The sequence below is a fragment of the Alosa alosa genome, chromosome 3, assembly GCF_017589495.1.
Source record: "Alosa alosa isolate M-15738 ecotype Scorff River chromosome 3, AALO_Geno_1.1, whole genome shotgun sequence".
NCBI classification, from domain to species: domain Eukaryota; kingdom Metazoa; phylum Chordata; class Actinopteri; order Clupeiformes; family Clupeidae; genus Alosa; species Alosa alosa.
In genome coordinates, this window is record NC_063191.1 from 29771185 (window position 1) to 29792898 (window position 21714).

Consider the following 21714-nt stretch of genomic DNA (forward strand, 5'->3'; position numbering starts at 1 on the left):
TGATGTGGGTCTGGCTCATCAGACTAATAGTAAGGTCACCAAATGTCATGCTTTTAAATCAAGCAGTTCTTGAGATATTGACATGTAGCCAAGTTTGATTAAGATTGGGAAGATATTAGCAATAGAGTTATTACTAACAACGACATGAAATGACATGTGACTTTGAAAGGAAAACAGAAAAGCCTATTTGTTCAGCTTAGCCAGTAGATTATGTGTATCAAATTTTTAGAGATAGAATACGCTCAATGCACGTCACAATTCTGAATTCATGTATACTGTCAGAAGTATGACATACAATGACAGATTACTTGTTTGTCGGTTTTAATAGACTATTGCTAGTCGAACAAAATAGCCAACGTTATTTAACCAGTTGAGTTGCTTGGTTACGATGTGACATGTTAACGTTAGCTATTTACCACCGTAGGCCTAGTTGTCATTGTACAGGGTTTCCACTCTAAGTCAAACGCAAAATTCCATTACTTTTCCCTGACTTTCCCTGACAAAAAACCTGAATTTCCATGACTTACTTTATAATTAATTGTACATTATACCGACCAATGATTTCAGAGCAGCCGCGTAGCTTTCAAGAATCTTTTTTCCTTTTTTTAGAGCGGTAGGTGAATAAATGGCCATTTCTTAGTCTTAGTCTAGTCTTAGAGTTCGGTGTCCCGTGTTGTACATGATATTGACAGCGCAATAACTTTAAAAAAATGATCAGAGAACAATGTTTAAGGCATTTGTGGAGAATGGTTCGTACAGCTCACGGTGAGCTATGTCGTTGCTCTGATTTGTACGGTCTAGCCAATTGAGTGCAGAGGCATTTTCCCATGTTTACAGATAACTCTTTACTCACTTCTCTTGGCTTCTTATGTAGCTTCATGTTACAGCCAGGGCTGGAATTTCACGGCGGCCACGATGGCCATGGCGCCTTGCATTGGCCGCGATTCCCCTTTAAAAATTTGAGGTTCACAGGCCACTGTGGCTTTGGTGGCCTGCCTGAATACTTTCCCCTTCTTTCCATATTCTGCTTTGTATCCGACTGATGCCGCGATTTAAATTTGTAGCCTATGGCCTGTCAAAATAATCTTAGCATTCACAGCACAAATTAATTTAGTCTTTAATGCGGTGGAGAAAGTGACAGCGCACGGCAAGAAAAATACAACATTCAACAGCCAGAAGACAAGGCAAGAAATTTAGATATTAGGCAGCTTTGGAAAGCAATAGCCTAATGCCAGCTGTCATGGATCTCACGGAGCAATAGCCTAATGCCAGCTGTTATGGAATTTTACGGACAAGGCCTGGTTACAGCCATAGTATATACTATCCAACGAAGGACTATCGAATCCTTGTAAACCATATATCAACTTAAGTTAACTGATTGTGTGAGAAAACTTGTGACCCTTGATCTGGTCTGGTTCCCCTTCATAAGTAGGCTACTAACATACGTCGTGAAATAATTCCACATGATTACACGTGGCATTAATAGTGAGAAGTAGGCTATGCAATATTACCCTGTGTCTCCTCCCAAGTTAACATTAAGCCGTCTGCTGAAGTGGGAGGAAGACCCTCTGTGAGAAGGGAGTGCAGTTCAGAGTTAGCACACAGACAAAGCTATAATGTTTCTTTCAGCCTAAGTAGTAAGGTTAGAGGCTAGTGTTAGCTGCTTATTGTAACTTGTGTTGTGTTGTGTAGTTAAAGTGCATAGACTGACTGAATTACTTCATCCACAATACTGCAAGAAAATGTTTTGCAATGCAAAACCTGGCGCAAAGCAGATTTATCCAATGCAATGTTTATTCCTATCTTACTCTCGGATTTTTCGCCATGCGGTTTACTTTTATTAAGCTTTGCGCCCAGGGGTGTGGCAGAAGGTGTGTTTAGGCACACAATCCAAAATTGCACCCTCTAAAAATCATTACGCCACTGAGAAACCTAGTCAGAAATCCTTGGTGAGTTGTTTATATTATGTTATTTTAAGAGTGCATTATCAACAGTGATATGGGCCGGTGCACAACGCACCCTGCTTCTCTCATCCACAGGCATGCGCACCAGTGCACATCCATGCAAAACATTACAAATTACACGATTACAATGGGAAACATAATTATAATAAAGATATTATGAAATACATCTCACAATGTGTAGTTATTCACCATCATTTGCAAATTGGTAATGACTGATAAAAGTGATTTGGCACATATGAAGCACAGCTGAAGCTGTCATGAAATGTAAGCAGCAACTCCTCTGCAGGATAAATGTCCTTAGGTTATGTTATTCAGTCATTCAAACATTATTGGGGTAAGTGTTGCTTTCTCCAGGTTATGTTTTCGATGGTAACCCATTGTCAGTCAATAGTGAAAGTAATTAACTGTGTATAACTGTTTTGTCGTTGGCTATGACACCATGGTGAAGTTAGTTTCACTTTGCCAATGACTTCAAATAATAGACGAGTGCAGAGGTGTGTATAGGCTATACTCTGCTAAGTTTTAGTAAAGCATGGTTTAGTGGAATACCTGTTCCATACGGTCTCGCGTGCAAGCAGATTCCTTCAAATGTGCCGCTGACTATCTAATTATATAATACCGATGCGCTGTTTGAACTTGCGCTGCTTGCTGTTAAATGGAATGACTGATGCCATTTTCATTGGTTTAAATGATGTTACGCCCAATACACACCCATGACTGATTAAGAAACATAGGAACGCCTTGTTGCGCCATCTGCCCCACGTTTGACAACAAAACCACTCCTAATGTGGACTGGACAACCCACTAAATTTAATTAAGCTATTGGCTAGTGACCATACGTTTTAGATCGCTAAAATAGGGCCCTTATTCTTTCACAGCACTTTGGTTATACTAAAGTAGGGGTTCAGTGTACTGATGCAGTGCCATTTTTGTTCAAACTAGTTTCCAATAAGTGAATCTTCACACTCCTAGATCTTTTAGACTAAAATTATAAACTTGCATTGCACACAACATGACACTGAAATACAGGACTGATGGATGCTGATAATGGGCCTCTGCACACTTGTGTAGATATTCCCAGCAACAATACTTTACAACATTAGTAATGTCATCATGCTATTTCTGACTAAACCTCTGGGTACTAGAGGTATTTTTGTAAAGTTTATTCAACTTTTAGTTACAAATGTAATTCAAATATAATTATTTATATTGAACACAAGTTTGGGTCCAACAAAATGGAATTGGTATGCATGTCCTATGTTTTTATGTGATTAAATGCCCACGAGAGAGAAAATGATGCGGTTTTAAAAAGACGTGCACAGACCGGTTTTAATAGGACGTGCAGACCAAAGCTGCAGCAAGCAGGTGATATTTAGAAATTTATTTCACAAAATAGAACAGACAGATGTAACTGGACACATAGAGGCCAAAAATATTGAGAATGTTAATGAAGACGAAGGAGTGAATAGCGGCAAGAGGCAAGGCAAAGGCTGCTGACGAGTGCCCGCGCTAATTGTAAAGCAATTTATAAGATTCACTGAACAAAAATGCTGATGTGGTACATGAAAATTTAGTTAAAAATGTGGAGAATGCAATGCAAGCAAGCATTTTGTACGATATATTGGCACAAGCTGGCAGCAGAAGAAATACTCGGCTGGCCACCTCCGAGAGAGCGAGAGAAAAAAATATGCGCATTTAAAACCAGGGCCTAAATTTCAGCGCGGGATTGCGGGTATTGCGCATAAGTTATTAAGTATTGAGCATAATAATAAAAGTCCCACAACTCCATCATAATGACAGAAATTCCCACACATGTTACTGCGCTGTCTGATAACGTTAATCTAATAATGGATCAGCCTGAAAGCGTGACTATTGACTAGACGGACCAACTCTGACTTCAATTGCTTCTACATCAACCGCGATCGACAGGAAAGGAAAACAAATGTTTAGCGATCAGGAACCGTCAGGAATTTTGCGAACACACAAGCATGACAGCCTATAACGCGAGAGAACATGGATGTGTTCTCCATTTGAGGAACGTTATAATCGATTGCGGACGTGAACAGACAGATACAGACACGGAGCGCATAGTAGGCCTACTTTCACTTTCTAGTATGCGTATTCATTATGTGAAAGATAATTAGTAGCAAAACAGTGATCAAATATTAGCCTACATGGCAGTGAGTTTTGTTTTCAAATGTTTTCATGCATGTCTAGATAACAGGTGAGGAATGTTTAGGAGACAGACTATCGTAAATCCTCAAATTATGGCGGGGGTCTTTTTATTTGTGGCATGGCTTGTACTGTATGATATTGCTAAATATCGGGACTGATGACCACTGAAATCTGTGGGGTATTTGATGGTTCATGTATGAAAGGGTGTCGGATTTCCATCCGCTTATTGCGAGATAAGGCATCCGCTTTCATTTATTCATGGCACGTGTGTTGTGCTGAAATGGAAACCTTATTCCGTGTAGCCAAAGAGGTCTACGATAGCCTAAATTTAGTTATTTTTTTAAATTCTGCATGATTTACTTTTTTATAAAATTCGTAGGCTGATGCCTGGCAGCAACAATTGTGTTTAAATGTAGGTTACTGCTTCAGCCTCTGGCAAGCTCAGAAGGGGGCGGCATGCAACTGGTAGCTTGAGAGCAACGTGTTGGAGACTCGTGGTGTAAGACAATGACTTTTCATTGGCAACAATATTAAACCAACCAATAATATAAAATATTAAGAAGAGCTCTTTTATGAGTTAAATTGAAACAAAATTATTACTGGCCTTTATTTGTCCGAAACTGAGGCCCGGCAATAAATAGAATCCCCCATAAATTGAGGATTTAGGTATGCACGTGTGCTTCAGGCATAGCGCTATCACTAATCTCTGACTGAAAGTGCACAGAACTTGTGCATTTGAGAGCGCTCTCTCGCGGCTAGACAGTAATGTTTCATGTAGGGTTCATGTCAGTTAATATGAATTAACATTTAAGAACATGTTCATAAGTCGCACCTGACTATAAGTCGCAGGGCCAGCCAAACTATGAAAAAAAGTGTGACTTATAGTCTGGAAAATACGGTAGATAAGAACACCCAGGAATTTTCACAGTATAAGCCAGTCCTCTACAAGGTTCATTATTCTGATACCCACTCGTGTAGAGGTGCTAGAGCTGCTGCTACAAATTTCATTAAAGTATGACATGTTTGAGACAACATGAACGGTAGAACTGAGTATTCAAACCAACCAACCAACCAATAGTCTTTTTGTTCATTGCATGCAATCCTACTTGGCATGCTCATGTGAAAAGGGAGACGCTGTTTAATGTTCTCAAAAGATTCCTCTCAGACCCCCGTCTTTCCTTAGAACAATAAAGTATATGCTGTAAATTACTTTGTTCCGCTCCGGAACACGATGACAGGCACATTTTGAATCAAGCCTGTTTATTTTGTGATGCATTACTGACCCTCAGCGATATGGAACTGTAGCGAACTGAATGATTAAGAATGGGGAAGGGACAGCAGCAAATTGCAGCTCATTTGCCTCCATTAAAGTTAAGCAAAATCATTAATGTCCAGCAATAATGGTAATTTTTAACACATAGACACTTTCTGGTTAGAACATTTCTCTGATTCCAAACTTTGAAGTATTTGAATAGTACATGCGCAACTAAACATTTTGAGTAGCCTAGTACATAAAAAAATAAAATAAATGCCTTCAAATGGCGCTGACTGGATTTGAAGTGTCTAAGAAATCCATGTAGGACTTCATTTGGTTTAAGGTGCTCTAAGCGATGTTACGTGGTTTCTAAGCTAATACATTTTTTATCACATAGAGCAAACATCACCTCACCATCCGCTAGCTGCCTGTGCCCTAAATACACTATAAAAAATGTTGTCTATGTGGACAGCCCAGGCTCCAAAAACAGCAACAAAAACAACTTGTTCCATCCAGGGGGTCGTTTCTAGAAAGCATTGTTTGCTAACTTGCGTCGCAACCTTGGTAGTTCACTGCATCGTTCTTGGATTTGGTGTTTCTAGAAAGGGTAGTTCGAAACTCTCAATCGCAAACAAGGACGCAAAGTTTGGTAGTTTGAACTACTGCCCCTGAGCAGTCGCACTTGTGTCGTTCCTTGGTAGTTCCTGTTGGTGTCCTTACCAAAAATCACAACCGCCTAACCAAAAATTGCGAAGTGGATGTTTATCTCGTGACTCAATGATTAATCTATCCTGTAGCTTAATTTTGATTAAGACACTGACTCCCCTACTTGGCTCATTCTTGCTATTTAGGCCCTATATTAATTCAAGTATTGCCTTGCTTTTAGTATTAGAAAAAGTGTGGTCTGCACACTGCAACTGCTCCAAAATATAAACTTTATTAATTTAAATGCAACGTTTCGATCCCCTTGCCCTCCTGACTGGCAGAGCTGGCAACTGGATCTGAATGCCGAAACACTACTGACTTTGTGATTAGTAGATAGGTGGAGGGTGGCGCATCCGGCCAAAACACAACATTACAACATCAACATCAGTTGAGGGATGCAACTTCACATTTTAAATGACAATATCCTGGCCGGACGACTGTTGTCAGTGATATAAGTATTTGAAATGAACATGATTTCTTAATGTCTAGTGACATATCAGGGCCATTTTATGATTAATTGAAATACATTTCTTATATATGGTTCCTTTAAACCACGGGACAATTTGCGATACCCAGACATTCGTCCAGGATATATATTTTTTCCAACATAGATTTTCAACACAAATAATGGCACATATTGGTCGGCTTCAGTAAAATGTTTCATATACTTGCAATTAATAGGTCTAGGTTTTTGCAGATGACAATGACAATGCCAGCATTAATCACTCGGTTTAAATGAGAACAATGTCAACATGACAGGCTGTGGCAGAAAATTTCTAGGGGGTGGGGTATTACACGTTGCCACTGTTTCCACCAATGATATCTATCGCTGCATCATCAACAATGTTGTTGGAACTACAGTGTCCGAACGTCGGAGGTAGTGAATTGTGACACAGGTACGATGCTTTCTGGAAACAGGTGTAACAATGTCGTTGTTTGGTCGCAAGTTGCGTCATACCATGGTGGTTGAGCAACGTCGTTGCTAACTTTTCTAGAAACGACCCCCTGAACCATAACAACATAACAAACTGTTCCAGCCAATCACCGACAAGATGCGCGTTTAAGAGAGTTTCAATTGCACGGGAGGGAGGGAGTAGCAAGCTAGCTCTCTGTTTTCTTTGAACGTCAACAGAAGTGACGTTACCCAACATCGCTTAGGGCACCTTTAAATAGTGTGAAGAACCCATGCTTCCCAGAGCAGATGTAGCCCTGATCTGGGCTTGGTGCATGTGTTTGGACACTTGGTGCATGTGTTTTTCGAGGATAACATGTAACTCTTGGAAGGGGATGTGGCCTGAAACATGTGATAACTTTTAGAAGACATCCGTGGGATGTAATGACTATTACCTATGGCTGTGGTTTCATTACAGTTATGAGTAAATACTGTTACAACACATGGTTTGTTATTTCACAAACAAGAGAAATAACTAAAACTATATGGATTCAGAACAAAATGTCAATAATCAAATATGCTATCCATGGCCCACCAAGAAAATTGGAATCACTTCCTCACTGTTTTGGACATGCTCTGCCCAACAATCTATTAGCTAAACAATCAAATTCTAAATAATTTACCTGACAGTGGACTGGACTTCTTGGTTGCTTTTTCCTTCTTGAACTTTGGCACTATGCGGAACATGCTACCACGGCTGTTCCTCTTGTCATACACCATTGAGTGATCCTGGAAGACACAATTGTTAAATAAGGATGAACAATCTGTGTTTTCTCTCCAACCCCAAAACATCAGGAAGAGCAATGGGATAATAATGGGATAATAATTTTGGAGCAATTGCAAGGTAAAAACTACTTCTTGATCTTCATACTCACCTCTTGATCATTGGGCTGGATGATGTGGTAAAGCCAATGGATTTCAGCCAATTTTGCCAGCTCAACCTCTACAATCTGGAGGGCGCTTGATAGCAGTTCCTCATGAGGAGAGTCTAGTTGCTGGGGTGAAACAATATTAAATACATAAAATAATCTGTTCATTAACAGAGAATGCTGCTGTTAAAGTGCCTACACATAAAATGAAGCACCAAGCTGTCCTCCTACCAGCTCATCTAACCCCAGCGTGAATAATAGATTAACCAAACGTGACAGTCATAGTTCGAATTACAGGGGGTACTGGGGGGTACTATACCCCCCAATGAAGAGAACCCTCCACCCTCCAAAGAGACAGAAATATTAGTTTTGGGGGGGTCAGATAATGTTTCTGATATTGTGAAAAAATATCATTACAGTTACAATACAAGTCAACTCCTATTTTCACTGTAGGAACATTTTAATGTAAAACGATTTCAGACACCCCTATTGTGGACCGTACCATTTTTAACCACCGTGGCGCTAGAAGCAACGGAGATAGAGAACCACTTCAACTTTTCAAGCAAGTGTCAACATTGCATGACAAAACGCTAGTTAAATTCCTCCAGTAGGCTAAATTCAGTTTGCTGCTGACAGGCATGGGTAAATGTAAGTTGCTAGCTTGTTGAATATTTTACTACCTTCATTTATAAACGTGTTTTGTTCTTTCATAGCTCATGTCACGTCTTCATACATTGAATTACTGGCTACTTACCTGCTACTTACCCACTGAGGCTAGTAAAGTGGACCTCGGTTAGTTACCAAGGTTAGTTAGCAAGATAGGCCAATTCTCTATTTAAATCAAGCTTTGATTGTGGTGAGGTAAAATCGATTGTCATTTCCAAGGAGATAAACTCCATAGCCTAGGTGTCCATTCTCATTTTATCTTGAATAAATTATTGTGCCTTTTTGAAATTACTTTGGCACAGATCCTGTGTTTTTATATTGCCGGGCACAAGAGGGTCTGATGTAGCTAAGCCTATGTTATAACATCAGAGAAACCTGTGGAAACATAAAAGTAGCCTAGGCTAAATATTATGTGCTAGAATTCGAATTTGTTTTTAATTGGTTGGTATTGTTTTTACATTTTATTATTTCATATTTTTAGTTTGATAAATGTAGTTTCATCTGAGAACCCTGATACTATCTTAATGAAACTAGGATTTTATTTTATTCAAAGAGACACTATGAGGAAAAGGAAAAGGCACACATCAGGCACTTTTTGGTGCTAAAAGAGTAAACAGGAAATATTAACACTAAGATCTACAAACAATTACATTAAAAGTGTAGGTGCAGTTAGGTTTTATACACTGTTCATATGTGTTAAGGAAAGGGGTGCTCAGCAGACAGGAGAGGCACAGGATATAACCGTGAACAGGCCGCAGGGAGACAACAGGATATACAAGAACAATGAGATATTCTGTAGCCTACTGATTATCAGTTTGTCGCATGTTTAGACCTTGTATGTGTTGCACAACACATGTTGCACTTGGTGATCACGGTGGGGATTGATATGGTAGTGGACCATGATGGTCATAGAAGAAGTGAAGGAGCAGTACCCCCCAATTATGGTGGGGTAATTCGCACTCTGGTGACAGTACAACGAATCCTTGCAATACTGGGTTAGAGGAGCTGGTAGGGGGACAGTTGGTAAGTGTTCTTAACTGTAATAAACTCCGGGTTCGCTAACTACTTTGTTGGTGCTTCGTTTTATGTGTAGGGACCCTGAGCAAACTACTGACGAGGTTTGGTGCTGTATTGAACAATGTTACTGGTTAAAAAATGCTATTTGGGAAGCGTTTGGCTCACCGCCCTTAGCTAAAAAACTGCTTGAGATTTGAGGCTATAGCTTATACTGTCTCCACGGCTTATTTGATGTGTTTTAATGCAGAAAAAGACCCTGGGGTCAATTTTTGCCGGAGTTACACTTTAAAGAACGTGGACACAGATTTTTTAAAAACCTTACCAAAGACACTCGTCCCACAAGCAGTGACTCTGTCTCATTGTGCAATGCCTTAACATTGGTTGCCACTTCGATAGCTGTGTTCCGGGTTAGACTCTGAGTAATACAAATAGACAAGACAAAAAAAATCAGGGTGATAAAAACATTTCAAATTGTTAAGGATAGAGGAATGTTTGCCACTGCATGCCATTGTGTGCTGCACTGAAGGGTTGGTTACCTTTAAGTTTATGGAAACATTTAATTTAACTTTTGTCTGCAAATTCGTGCTCATTTGCCCCTTTCAGACACTGTGCATCTAAAAATTGGAACAGCGGCAAAATACATAGTGCCCAAAAATTAAACATATATCTGTAGTGGTTGTGCCATCTGGTCTCGCTAAAAGTTGGTATAGGTTGATTTAAGGGCGTTTTAACACTGTCTAGAAACAATGCATACTGGGTCATTCTGTGTCAAATCAGGTTGTTTGCAGCACCGTCTCAGACTCTTTTTAGTGGCAGGCTAACACATACCATTGACTTGCGCTAGCCTAGCACTTGCAAACTCTGCAACTAGAAGGACTGGATGAAACGTGTTGAAAACGGTCTCCACTGATAAATATCACACTTGCTAACTTGGAAATGAGGTCCTATGTCCAAAATCCTGAACCACCTCTTTAAGGGTAGTATAAACTTGTTTTTGTATGCATTTGGTATCAATAATTTATTTTTTTGTTACATACTATATTTTTATTAAAAAATAATATTTGAGCTCTCCACATACAGTAAAATGGGCTTGAAGATTTTAAGGATTGAACAAGGGGAGGTTTTGTTTTCGGTATGTTGGGTAGTTATTAGGCTCTTGAATATCTATCGTTGTACCATAGATAATTAGAGTAAAAATCATTGTTTTGCCTCAGGGACAAGAATGAAAATGCATTGGTATCCAATGTAACCAAGTAAGTGTATTTGTGTATGAAACATGGTACACTTTATACACAAATTAATTTTCGTGTTCCTACTAGCTACCCCACATACCATTTTAGTCCTATGAACATTACCAAAAAATACCAATAAATACCTTGTTTTATCTCTAATATCTTCATGTGCATTTGTTGCAGAGAACTCAAATATTGGCTCAACGTTAATAAAGTATTGTATTTGCAGACAAAAAAATGATTGGTGTCGTGGATACAAAAAAATAAGTTTAAAACACCCTCAATGTCACCAGTTTTGCATTTTGTTACAGTGGGTACTACTTCGAATTGTCCAGCTTCATGCGTGATTCTCACGTGACCTCACGCTTGAATCATGCGTCTTTTATTTATATTTCCCCAGTGAAGCTGCAATGACCCAAACAACCACCAGTGCATAGTAATGTTGGAGTATTATCAGTGGGGTGAGGCTTTTGCATATTCATATGACAGTACAGCCAATGGCAGGGTCCTCTTATATGTCTACTTTGGCAGTGAAACAAGTCAATAATACGACACAAGCAGAGTTCTGGCGAGTGCTCATTGACGAGAAGAGAGATTCATCACCGGGTAATACACAGCGACTGGTGGTTGTTGCATCTCTGACAGTTGCATAAGCACATTGATAGCACATACATCCAAGGTCACTGAACAGTGAAGATCACTGAACAGTGGCAGCTCCCTGGCACTGGGTTTAATTCAAGTAGTCAACAATGTTGCACAGGCTAAACATAGACATAATCTAGCCTAAATTCGTGGCTCAGTGCACCAGCAATCTACTCATCAAGGAGGCTCATAGTTTGAAGATCATAGACCATAGATCATAGACAAAGACAGCCTATGCAGTTGATTTGTATAGCACGTTTCTTTTTTTTTTCGCGGACCGGCGAGGTCCAGCCCACGGCCGGCACCGGTCCGCAGATTGCCAATCACACTGCCGTTGCAACGCCTCTGAATGCAGTCAGCTTCCCTGTTTACCGGCAATGCTACAGCAGAAGCTGCCACCTTGTGGCGAAAGGTTGTAATACATTTCATGCAGCTGCGTGAATCACGGGAAGCACGAATGACGTGGCCACTTCTAAATGGGACCCGCTAAATAAAACTAATGGGCTTGCAGTACAAACTTGTAAAGGTCCAATCATACTAAAAACATGTCTGACTTCCACCGTACAAAGTTTGAGCAGACTGGGAATGATACTTGTCAAGATATTAATGCCCAAACCTCGCCTCGAAGGTAAGGCATTTCTGAGAGAGTAAAAATTATACAAAATCAAGGGTGAAATAGTGTATGAAAACATTGGAATTTAACAAAAATATTTTACAGGTCTTTAGCCTAGAAATCTAGACGCACCCTAGCGGCGGCAAATTAATTTGCTCAGCCTGTACGTCTAGTATCAAACCATAGGGATTTCTATTGGCTGACGCCGTGGACTTCATCCAATCACAGCGCTCTATTTTGTTAGAGAGTCTTAAGGTGGGCTTAACAGGATAACGACAGTCCTGCGACGGTGAACAACAAGGAAGGTGGCTATGGCGAACGAAGAGCGGTTGTTTGAATTGGCGTTGGCGTCAACTTTGGAGGAGTTGGACTTGTGCTTTTCTTTGAAAGTTGAGCAACACAATGCACTTAAGTCATTCCTTTCGAAGAAGGATGTATTTGCCGTTTTGCCGACCGGATACGGATATGGTCGTAGCGCTGGCCTATTGCATGCCTAGGCAGTTTGAATGACAATTCTCTGCCCGCCCCTTGGATTAAGCGAGGTGAATGGTTCGATTCCAGACTATACATTTCAATGATATAGGATGTCCCGCCAGGCTAACAGGTCTTAGTTTTGGGACCTAAATATTAGGTAGACAAACTCTGAGCAAAATCTGAGACGGTGCAGCAACCATTTTCCTGGATTTTGTCTGATTTGACACAGAATGACCCATTAGTTATTAGACCTGCACCCAAAAGCACTTGGATCAAAAAAAGAACAATATGTAATAGCGGTGCAAGCACATAATCAAGGACTTTTTCCTTTAATGGCTGCACCAAACTCAGTTTACAAATATGTCATCATGCTCAAATCAAGATCACTCACCTCAGGGAACTTTGGGTGGGTTTTGTTGATGGCATGTGAGGAGGCATTGACAGCATGGGCAAGTTCTTGCTCCAAAAGACCATTGGTCTTGGCTGCATCACATATCCTGATTATAACAGCCAAGAAAGACAGAGTTGATGTAAAGGCAAACAGTGGCTTGACAACACTCTGAAAGCAGGCAATTCCTGCTCACTTTTCGATGTAACTTTCTTTGCCACTTCTTTAAAAATATTATAAACATTTTCTTATTATTTCTTTCTTATTATGAACATTTTCTTTAGGTCAATAATTGCTAGCATTTGATGAAAAATTGGTTAATTGAAAGATTAGGCTTCAAAACCACATATTTATTCCAGAATTTCAACTCAACTAGGTAGTGGATTTGTATGAATACTCAGGCTTCAATCATCCACATCGTGTGGCTATATCCATAATGTTGATTATCTGAAGGAGAACATGATACGTTAACCAATGGGAGTCCTTATCTGATGATGTCATGATGAGTCAATGAGGAGTCATAATGTCTCATGTTCTCCTTCAGAGAACCTACTGTAGGCTATGTATATAACCATGTGTTCTCTTTCAGTTGAGTTCACTCAATGTTAACCAATTGGAAACGTATACAATAGCCCTCATTGCGACTGTGGTTTACATAGTTCACTGAGAACCATCAGCAGAGAGTAGCATACACATATGCCCCTGGTAGAATAAGTCATCAGCTGAGTAAGTCAATCTGACATTACAACCAATCATCAATACTTCCGTGTTGCCATTGAATAGGTCATCAACACAGCACAAGCAGTTGGCGAGTATGTAGTGATGCTGGAACAATCATCAGCAGGTTGAGTCTATATGTCCGGATTCGCACTGGCAAATGGCAGATTTTCAATCATGTCCACTTATGAAGCGAGTCATCAACACATCACATGCAGAGTTTAGTGAGTGCGCAGTGACGTAGGATTATCAGCGGGGTGAGGCTCTCACATTCGCATATGGCAGTAGGCAAATAGTGGGGTCCTCCATCATGTCAACTTTGGCAATGAACAAGACATCCTGTACAACACAAATTCTGGCGAGTGCGTGGTAATGTTGGAGTGTTATCAGCGGGGTGAGGCTTTTGCATATTCATATGACAGTACAGCCAATGGCAGGGTCCTCTTATATGTCTACTTTGGCAGTGAAACAAGTCAATAATACGGCACAAGCAGAGTTCTGGCGAGTGCTCATTGACGAGAAGAGAGATCCATCACCGGGTGATACACAGCGACCGGTGGTTATTGCATCTCTGACAGTTGCAAAAGCACATTGATAGTACATACATCCAGGTCACTGAACAGTGAAGATCACTGAACAGTGGTAGCTCCCTGGCACTGGATTTGATTCATGTAGTCAACAATGTTGCACAGGCTAAACATAGACATGCACACATCAGGCAATTGTGGTCCTTAGTGGACAGTGGTAGCTTGCTGGCGCAAGACAGTTCTCACATGCATGAAGCTGAAAGCAGTGGGCTCTCAGCCGTTTAGGGGGAGGTACACCTAAGTCTTTGTACGCTAGTGTGATGTGATGAACACCTGTTCAGTCTTGCGAAGGCGGCGTGTTTGACCGGTGTAGGCACAGTGCCTGTCTCGAGAGAAAGCTTGGCTATCATTCGTCTGGAGTGCAGATTGAGTCTGACGAACACTAACTGTTGAGTGGGCATGAGTGCACATTTCTTCCATTACACCTGTAAGCCGAGTTAGCTGAGGTGACTGAGTGTCGTTGAAAAGTGCTTCTTTTGGATTGATGAAGATGATGCCATTAGCATCCAGTTGTCCAAAAAATTCATCTATGTACTTTGAGAGTGTTTGGGGGATAGAGCACCTGAACGGGAGGACTGTGAATTCCCAAACCTGTCCCTCTAATGCAAAGTGCAGATACTACAGTCTGGGCGTTACTCCAAAGTTGTCTCAATAGGCATTCAGATGTCTCAGGTTGAGGATGGGTCTGAGACCTCCATCCTTGTTTGGGACAATGAAGTATCTGTTGTAAAACCCCTTGTTTACATGCTTCTGCTTTGACTGGTTGAATAACGTGCTTGGCAGCTAGATTGCTTATTTCCTGCCACAGTGTAGCTACACGATGAGAAAGAACCGATGTGGGTAGCACTGCAGTGAAGTGTAGTAGGCGAATAAATTGCAGTGCGTAGCCCTGCGCCACCATGCACAGTACCCATGTAGCAATACCCTGGCCGAAGAGCCCATCTGGTGACACCGGAGTATCAAGGACAGGGAGCCGCCCTTTGTCTTGCGGGCAAGTTCAGTTACAGGTGCCGAGACTAGGCTACAAGAAAGCCCAGTGCGCGGCCAGGCCGTACCTGAGCACTTCCTTCTTCAGATCGGTGAGTTTTCTGGGTCAGCAGGGTGTCCAGACGGCGGAAGAGTTTACTGGTGTAGACACAAAGCCATGGTGCTCACGGCACGGCAAGACTGGTGAAGCCGTAACAAGGAATGACATGGCTGTAGGAGGTAGGACAATGTTGAAACCCATCCATGTTGTCTGTATCTTCAGAATAATGCCGTCTTGAAAAAGGCTTTTTACTGATGGGATTGCAGCTGCAAGGTTCTTGGGGGGACTTCTGATTCTATTCCCCAAGACAGGTGATTAAAGACTGGTTCAGATCGATGACGTAATCAGAGATGGACTTCTCATTGGTTAACATCGAGTGAACTCAACTGAAAGAGAACTCCAAACTATGAGACGAAAGGTCTTGCACTGGTATGTAACATATATGTTATACTATGATTTGGGTATGGATGTGGGTGTGTCACCTGGTGATGAGCTCTTCAGCAGCACGAGCACATATCTGAATAAGGGTGACCTCTTCCTCAGTGGCCAAGTCTACTGACTGCTGAGGGTACAGGTGTGGCCGCAGTGGGGGCTTGTCATATTTCAGCTTATCTTCCCATGACTTTAAGGTGTTTTCAAATGCCTGTCCACACACACTCATACATACACACACATACATACACACAAACACACACACACACACACACACACACACACACACACACACACACACACACACACACACACACACAAACAAATAAATAAAAAAAAATAAAGAAAACAGTTTGCTTCTACTGCCTCTGTATTACACCCACATGCCTCCAAAGCTTACACACATGTACAGGCTCACCCTGTCTCTGGTGAGCATCTGAGCTCTATTTTTGTGTTGAATCTTGATAAGTCCAGGTGGCTGTATCCAGGCTTCCCCATCAACTTGAACGGGCACTCCCTCATCTCCCAGGATTGTGATTTTCACTGATCGACACTGAACAAAACAATATAAGACAGCTTTGGCCTACACATTCAACAAACTGCAACAGTATTCTGTCACTAAGGTCATCTAAAACCATGTCTATATTTAGCAAAACTTGTGTAATGGCATGCGTCTACACATACATTTTCTGTATATTTTTACATGTAGAGGAGTCAGTTTAATCAGAAGTGCAATACACCTGTGCGATGCGATGATGCTGGAGTTTGATGACTCTTGACACTGCCATCTGCATACTACCAAACACAGCAACCACTTCCAAGATTTTGTCATCAAATGATGGAGCACAAAATATCTGCCATCAGAGATAAAATATGACAAGTTAAAAGTTAGAAAATTGATTGCAACAGCTCCCCGTTAGTTGCACTAAAATGTAAAGTACAAACAAACCCTAAAAGTTCTCGATAGAAAACCTAGACTAGTGTTGTCACGATACCAAAATGATGACTTCGATACAATACCTGCCATAAATATCTCGATACTCGATACTGAAATGATCCCACGGCCAAATCCTAAAATATCTGGAAAAGAAAGGATGCAGACCTCCCCAAGTGTATGTGTTGAATTTGGTGCACTTCCGTAGTGTGCAGGTCAATTCTGGGTTCTAAACTTCCTACATAATTATTATTTTTATAGTCAGTAAAATAGTAGTTTGTGTGTGATTAAGTCCTTTATTGTTTGTTATTATTAATTTACATTTTATCAATAAAGTATCTTTAAATAGCCAAAGTAGGCTAGATCAAGGTCAGTGTTGAAATTACTGCATGCAAATCACTGAATGCTATGCAGAAGGGCCTAATCTTTAGGCCATCTAATGTACATGTAGGCTACCCTAGGCCTTCCCGTGATTATGGGATTTCTTTGACAGTTGCAAAGGGGAAAAAGTGAAGATAGTCTTCTTTGCTCCCAGTGTACAAGTACGTTTCAACCACTCAGGTCTTCCTCAGATAGGCCTACACCATTACCTGTTTCAATATATCTGTGTGCATTCCTACATTACGTCTATTTCTTTGATAGTTTACATTATTTGCTACCACGTAACAAGCCTCTATTATTATTAGGACTCAACACGCTACGGTGGTATTATATGCTGTGGGCTTTAATAGCTTATACGACACGACCTTCCGCTTTACAGCTAAACCAGCTCCTTCACTTCCGGGGTGTTAGCATTTGTCATCAGTCAGTGAAGCTGACAATATGGCTGTCAGTACTTAGTACTGAGGGACTCTGGCCGCCCTGCTGGACTGGTTGTGTATTGTCGGACAATCTTGTGTTTTGATGCCATGTGCCTTTGTTGTGGCCTGAATCCCACCTCCAACTTGCCACTCCCTGTTTTTTTTCCCACTTTCTGCCCACACCTGTGCTGTTCATCAGTCTGCTTATTATCTGTATTGATTTCTCCTGTCCCTTGTTTGTCCTCACCCAATGATCTGTCTCCTTTGTTTAGACTGCCTAGTATTTAAAGTTCAGTTTATTTTCTGTTCTTTGTCTGGTTGTAACTGATTTTGGTGAGGATAATGCTGTGTCTGCCAGAGATGTATTGCTGGTCTTCTGGGAATACTCTGCCTGTTTTTGCCTGAACTTTTGTGTTTTTGCCTGCGTTTTGGATACTCATCCTGGATCTTTTGTGCTTTGCCCTTTTTGGAACTTTTCGTGTTTGGACTGTATCTCTTGTGCTTTGCTCTGTTGCTGTCTGGCTGCAGCATTAAAACTGAACTACGCAAGTTTCCGGTCTGCATTTGGGTCCTTGCCTGCAAGTCCTAACACTGGCAGTGTTTTTCACCCGGTCGCTATAGGATTTACCTCAGATGAATTTAAAGGAGAAGTTTGGTGTGATATTGACCTTAAGTGTGTTGAAACATGATACCGAGTGTGAACTTTTGTCTCATAGCTCATCTCGGCTTGTCCCCTGCACTCCGAAATCTAGCGCTAGTTAGCCGATGCTACCAACAGGTTTTCAATGGGGGTGCCTCGAGCATCGAGCTAGCCATGCACATAAATCACTGTTTTACACCATTTATGAGGCTCAAAGTAGCTCCACACTTCATTGGTAGACTTCCGAGGTCTCTGACACTTAAAACGAGACATTGAGAACTTTGAAAAAGCACTAGTAGTTTATTTACAAGACGATTTATACAGACAGTACCTTCAGGAAGTTTACCGTTCGCCGCCATCTTAAATTTAGTCACGATAAGTCGAGTGACGAGTACGAATGAACAGGAATGATGAAGGATTAGATTCCAAAAATAATTCAGTGAAAATGCATGGATTCCAGTTGCTATGGAAGCTATGCAAAATACACGTTCTGCCAGGCCATAATCTAGACGTGTATTTGACAGCCAGAATTGGTTGATAAATGACATTGAGACAATAGTCCAGGCCGACCCGGTTCTGAACGTCTATAGACAACCAAAATTAGCTGCAAATACACATTCTGACAAGCCATAATCTATACGTCTATTTGACAGCCAGAATTAGTTGATACATATAAATACATCCAGTCTGACCCGATTCTGAACTAAGGATGTCACAATTACATATTTTGGTGGTATGATAATTGTCTGAAGAATAATCACGATTTCACAATTATTATGATTATTTTGCGTGAATATTTTTCACAACAGTACTAATGTATTAAGTCTCACAATCTCCCATCTCAGGTTTAGAGGTAAATACAGTAAGACACTGCATAGTAATAATAAAATAATCACTCTGCTTTGTAAACTATATCCCATTTCCCTTGTGGAAAATAAATTAAGTCAAAGGCTGTAGTCTATTCTGATAATTTAACACACCATTAGAAAGTGTTTTAGTATTTCCAGTTTGTGCATTCTTCATACCTGCAAACTCAGAAGGGCTGAAAAAGGTGACATTTCTGAAATTTTACATTTTAACACGTAAATGAAGTGATATCGGGATTAACCGACATTTCCATTACATGCACATGGGTAGACCTGCAATAATGAATATTGAATATTATCATATATTATAATAAACGTGCAGTAAGCAGAATTTAAATATGGCTGCAATTTACACTTTTACATATTAAAATGACATAGTCCTAACAGTAGGCCTACCAGCTGTTTTGAGTTAGGGCCATGTTTAGCCTAATTGAATAACTGATGGAGAAGATATTTTCAGACCTGCCATCCTTGAAGAAATGTCGGTATTACCTCAAACCAGGGAAAACACATTGCCCACCTTGGCCTTCATGTATGCAGCCAAAAACAGACCAAATGACATAAATGTTGACAATCTGTTTTAAAGCCTAATCCTTATCTATAAAAATCACTGGTGTTGATAGAAAGGGACTGTGGATATCCATTTTTCTGGTATCTGTTCTAGCATGTCTGGTGTGTATTAGCATGTCATGTATTAGTACCTCTTTTCAATCCATTATTATTTGATATTTTTTTTGTGAAGAAATACATCTATCCCTCATGTTATGTTGTGTCCTGTGTCTTTCTGTTCCACTCGTGTCTACTGAGGCTGCAATGATCACATTCCGACTAAAGGGGCGGGTCTCAGCAATAGGTGCGTTATGTCAGTCTACGGAAGCCTAGGTCTCGCTTGTTTGCGCGCTAATTATCAAGAATTATGATCTATATGCTACACAGAAAACAAACAAATTAAACACCTATCACTGAGCAAGTCAAAATATTTGTTGCAAATAACTACATTTGGCCTTGGAAAGGTCTGCGCTTCCTGAGAACGTCATGTCTAACCATCATCGACACATGGAAAATATAATGCTAAATGAAATAACTCGTGAACAAGCAATAACTTTCCAAGACAATATTAAACTATTAAGCCGAGCTAAATTCACAATCGCACTCAGTGCAGAGTCGTTTTGTTTCGCAAAGCAATTCAAAACGGCCAGCTGCGGGAACGTGAATTTGCAAGTAAACACTTGTTAACCTCACCTCAGCAAGTCTTTCATTTAACCCAGAGCCATAAGGTATTGCGACAACTCCATTGACGCTAATGTTCCATTTTTTTCCAACAATGGCAGCTAATGGAAGCCTCAAATAGTTCCCGGAAGTTAACAATTAATAATAGCAGCAGTGCAGTTACAGACAGGCTAGTTACAGACTGTTTGTAGCCAACATTAGACTCAGATTTACATTATTGCCTCATCCGAATAATAATAATAATAACAGTAATAGTAGTAAAGTAATAGTAGGCTATCAATATTAATTATAATAATAAACTATGTATCGACTATGGCAGCTTTTCTGCTGCTCAGTTTTTATCAGTTCCTTATCAAATAAATGAAAAGAGGCTAAAGCCCAATAAATGTGCACACATAATAACCTAATATAAGATAAACCTTGCCTATACCATTTCAATTAGGCAGCACTAAGCAACACCACGAACGAGCTGTCATTAAGTTTTTGCGTTTGTAGCCTAAAACTTTTATGACGTGACTTGTCTTGGGCATTTAGCTTTACCATCATGTCAACATAGTTGTAACGTTATGTGCAATGCTCATCTAGGCTATGGATTTAAGTGGTTTCATTTTAAAAAGGGCAGCAAAAGTGGGATAAAGTGCAACTGCTTCCCCAAAACAATTCCTTCATAACTGTGGATTTAATCGTTTGATATGTGGATAACTTTCAGTGGACTACATAAGGTAAGATTTTGTTATCACAAAGCTGGTTCGTTAAATATGGCGAAGCATATTACAGCCAACTTTGCACTTGCAGCAGTGAAACTGAGTTTGTTGTTAACATTGTTGGTAACGTAAACGTTTCTTCAGTTAGGAGCAGGACTGTTTTTTTTATTTTGCATTAATTTTCATTGGAAAAAAGCAAATATGCATGAGAGAACCTAGATTTGAGGGAGCTGCAGCTGTTAGCATCAGCACGGTCATATTAACACAGCAGGGCACACTAGCCCAGTGATGACTAGCTCAGTGATGGTGGGCTCGTGTAAAATCCCCATCCCCAGAAAGTTTCAAACCAACCTTGCGCTGATGATGCATGATCACTGATTGCTATTTTCTGACACGATGCACACCATTCCCAGGTGCTCACCTGTCTGAATCTCAAGCTCTTTAGCCTATAGTATCTTAATGCTGTTCACAGCACGGTGAATGACAAACGATGACAAAATGCTGTTCATGTTTATGAGTTCATAGCCTGGTTATTTATCGAAGGACTTACATGACTCTGAAGACGTCTTCTGGAGTAAGGCGAGCACGTCTTTTTGACGTATTTTGGACCACTTTTTGCTCAGTGGGAAGTTGCACTTTTAAAGTGTCTCACTTTTCTCATTTCTTTTCTCATTTCTTCAAATAAGTTCCTAGCCTAGGCTAATTACAGTTCATTACAGTTCAAAACAGTTCTCAAGACTGTCTTATAGGTGCAGTTAGTGATTCTGGATGAAATTGTGCATATTAGGTGTATGCTCACATTAGTTTACAAAAGCTGTTGTCCAA

At 40.4% G+C, this 21714-nt stretch overlaps 1 protein-coding gene across 5 annotated transcripts in view; it reads right to left on the bottom strand.

Moving 5' to 3' along the window:
• The window catches only part of dgkh (diacylglycerol kinase, eta), a 168366-nt gene that overhangs the window by 22737 nt on the left and 123915 nt on the right, over nt 1-21714 (bottom strand). For all 5 annotated transcript variants that reach the window (XM_048238240.1, XM_048238238.1, XM_048238237.1 and 2 more), the window contains 7 exons: nt 16456-16569; nt 16134-16268; nt 15766-15926; nt 12956-13061; nt 9926-10018; nt 7927-8046; nt 7675-7780 (listed from right to left, as the gene is read on the bottom strand). In XM_048238240.1, coding sequence (XP_048094197.1) covers nt 7675-7780; nt 7927-8046; nt 9926-10018; nt 12956-13061; nt 15766-15926; nt 16134-16268; nt 16456-16569 — 835 coding nt within the window. The remainder of the gene's footprint in view (nt 1-7674; nt 7781-7926; nt 8047-9925; nt 10019-12955; nt 13062-15765; nt 15927-16133; nt 16269-16455; nt 16570-21714) is intronic.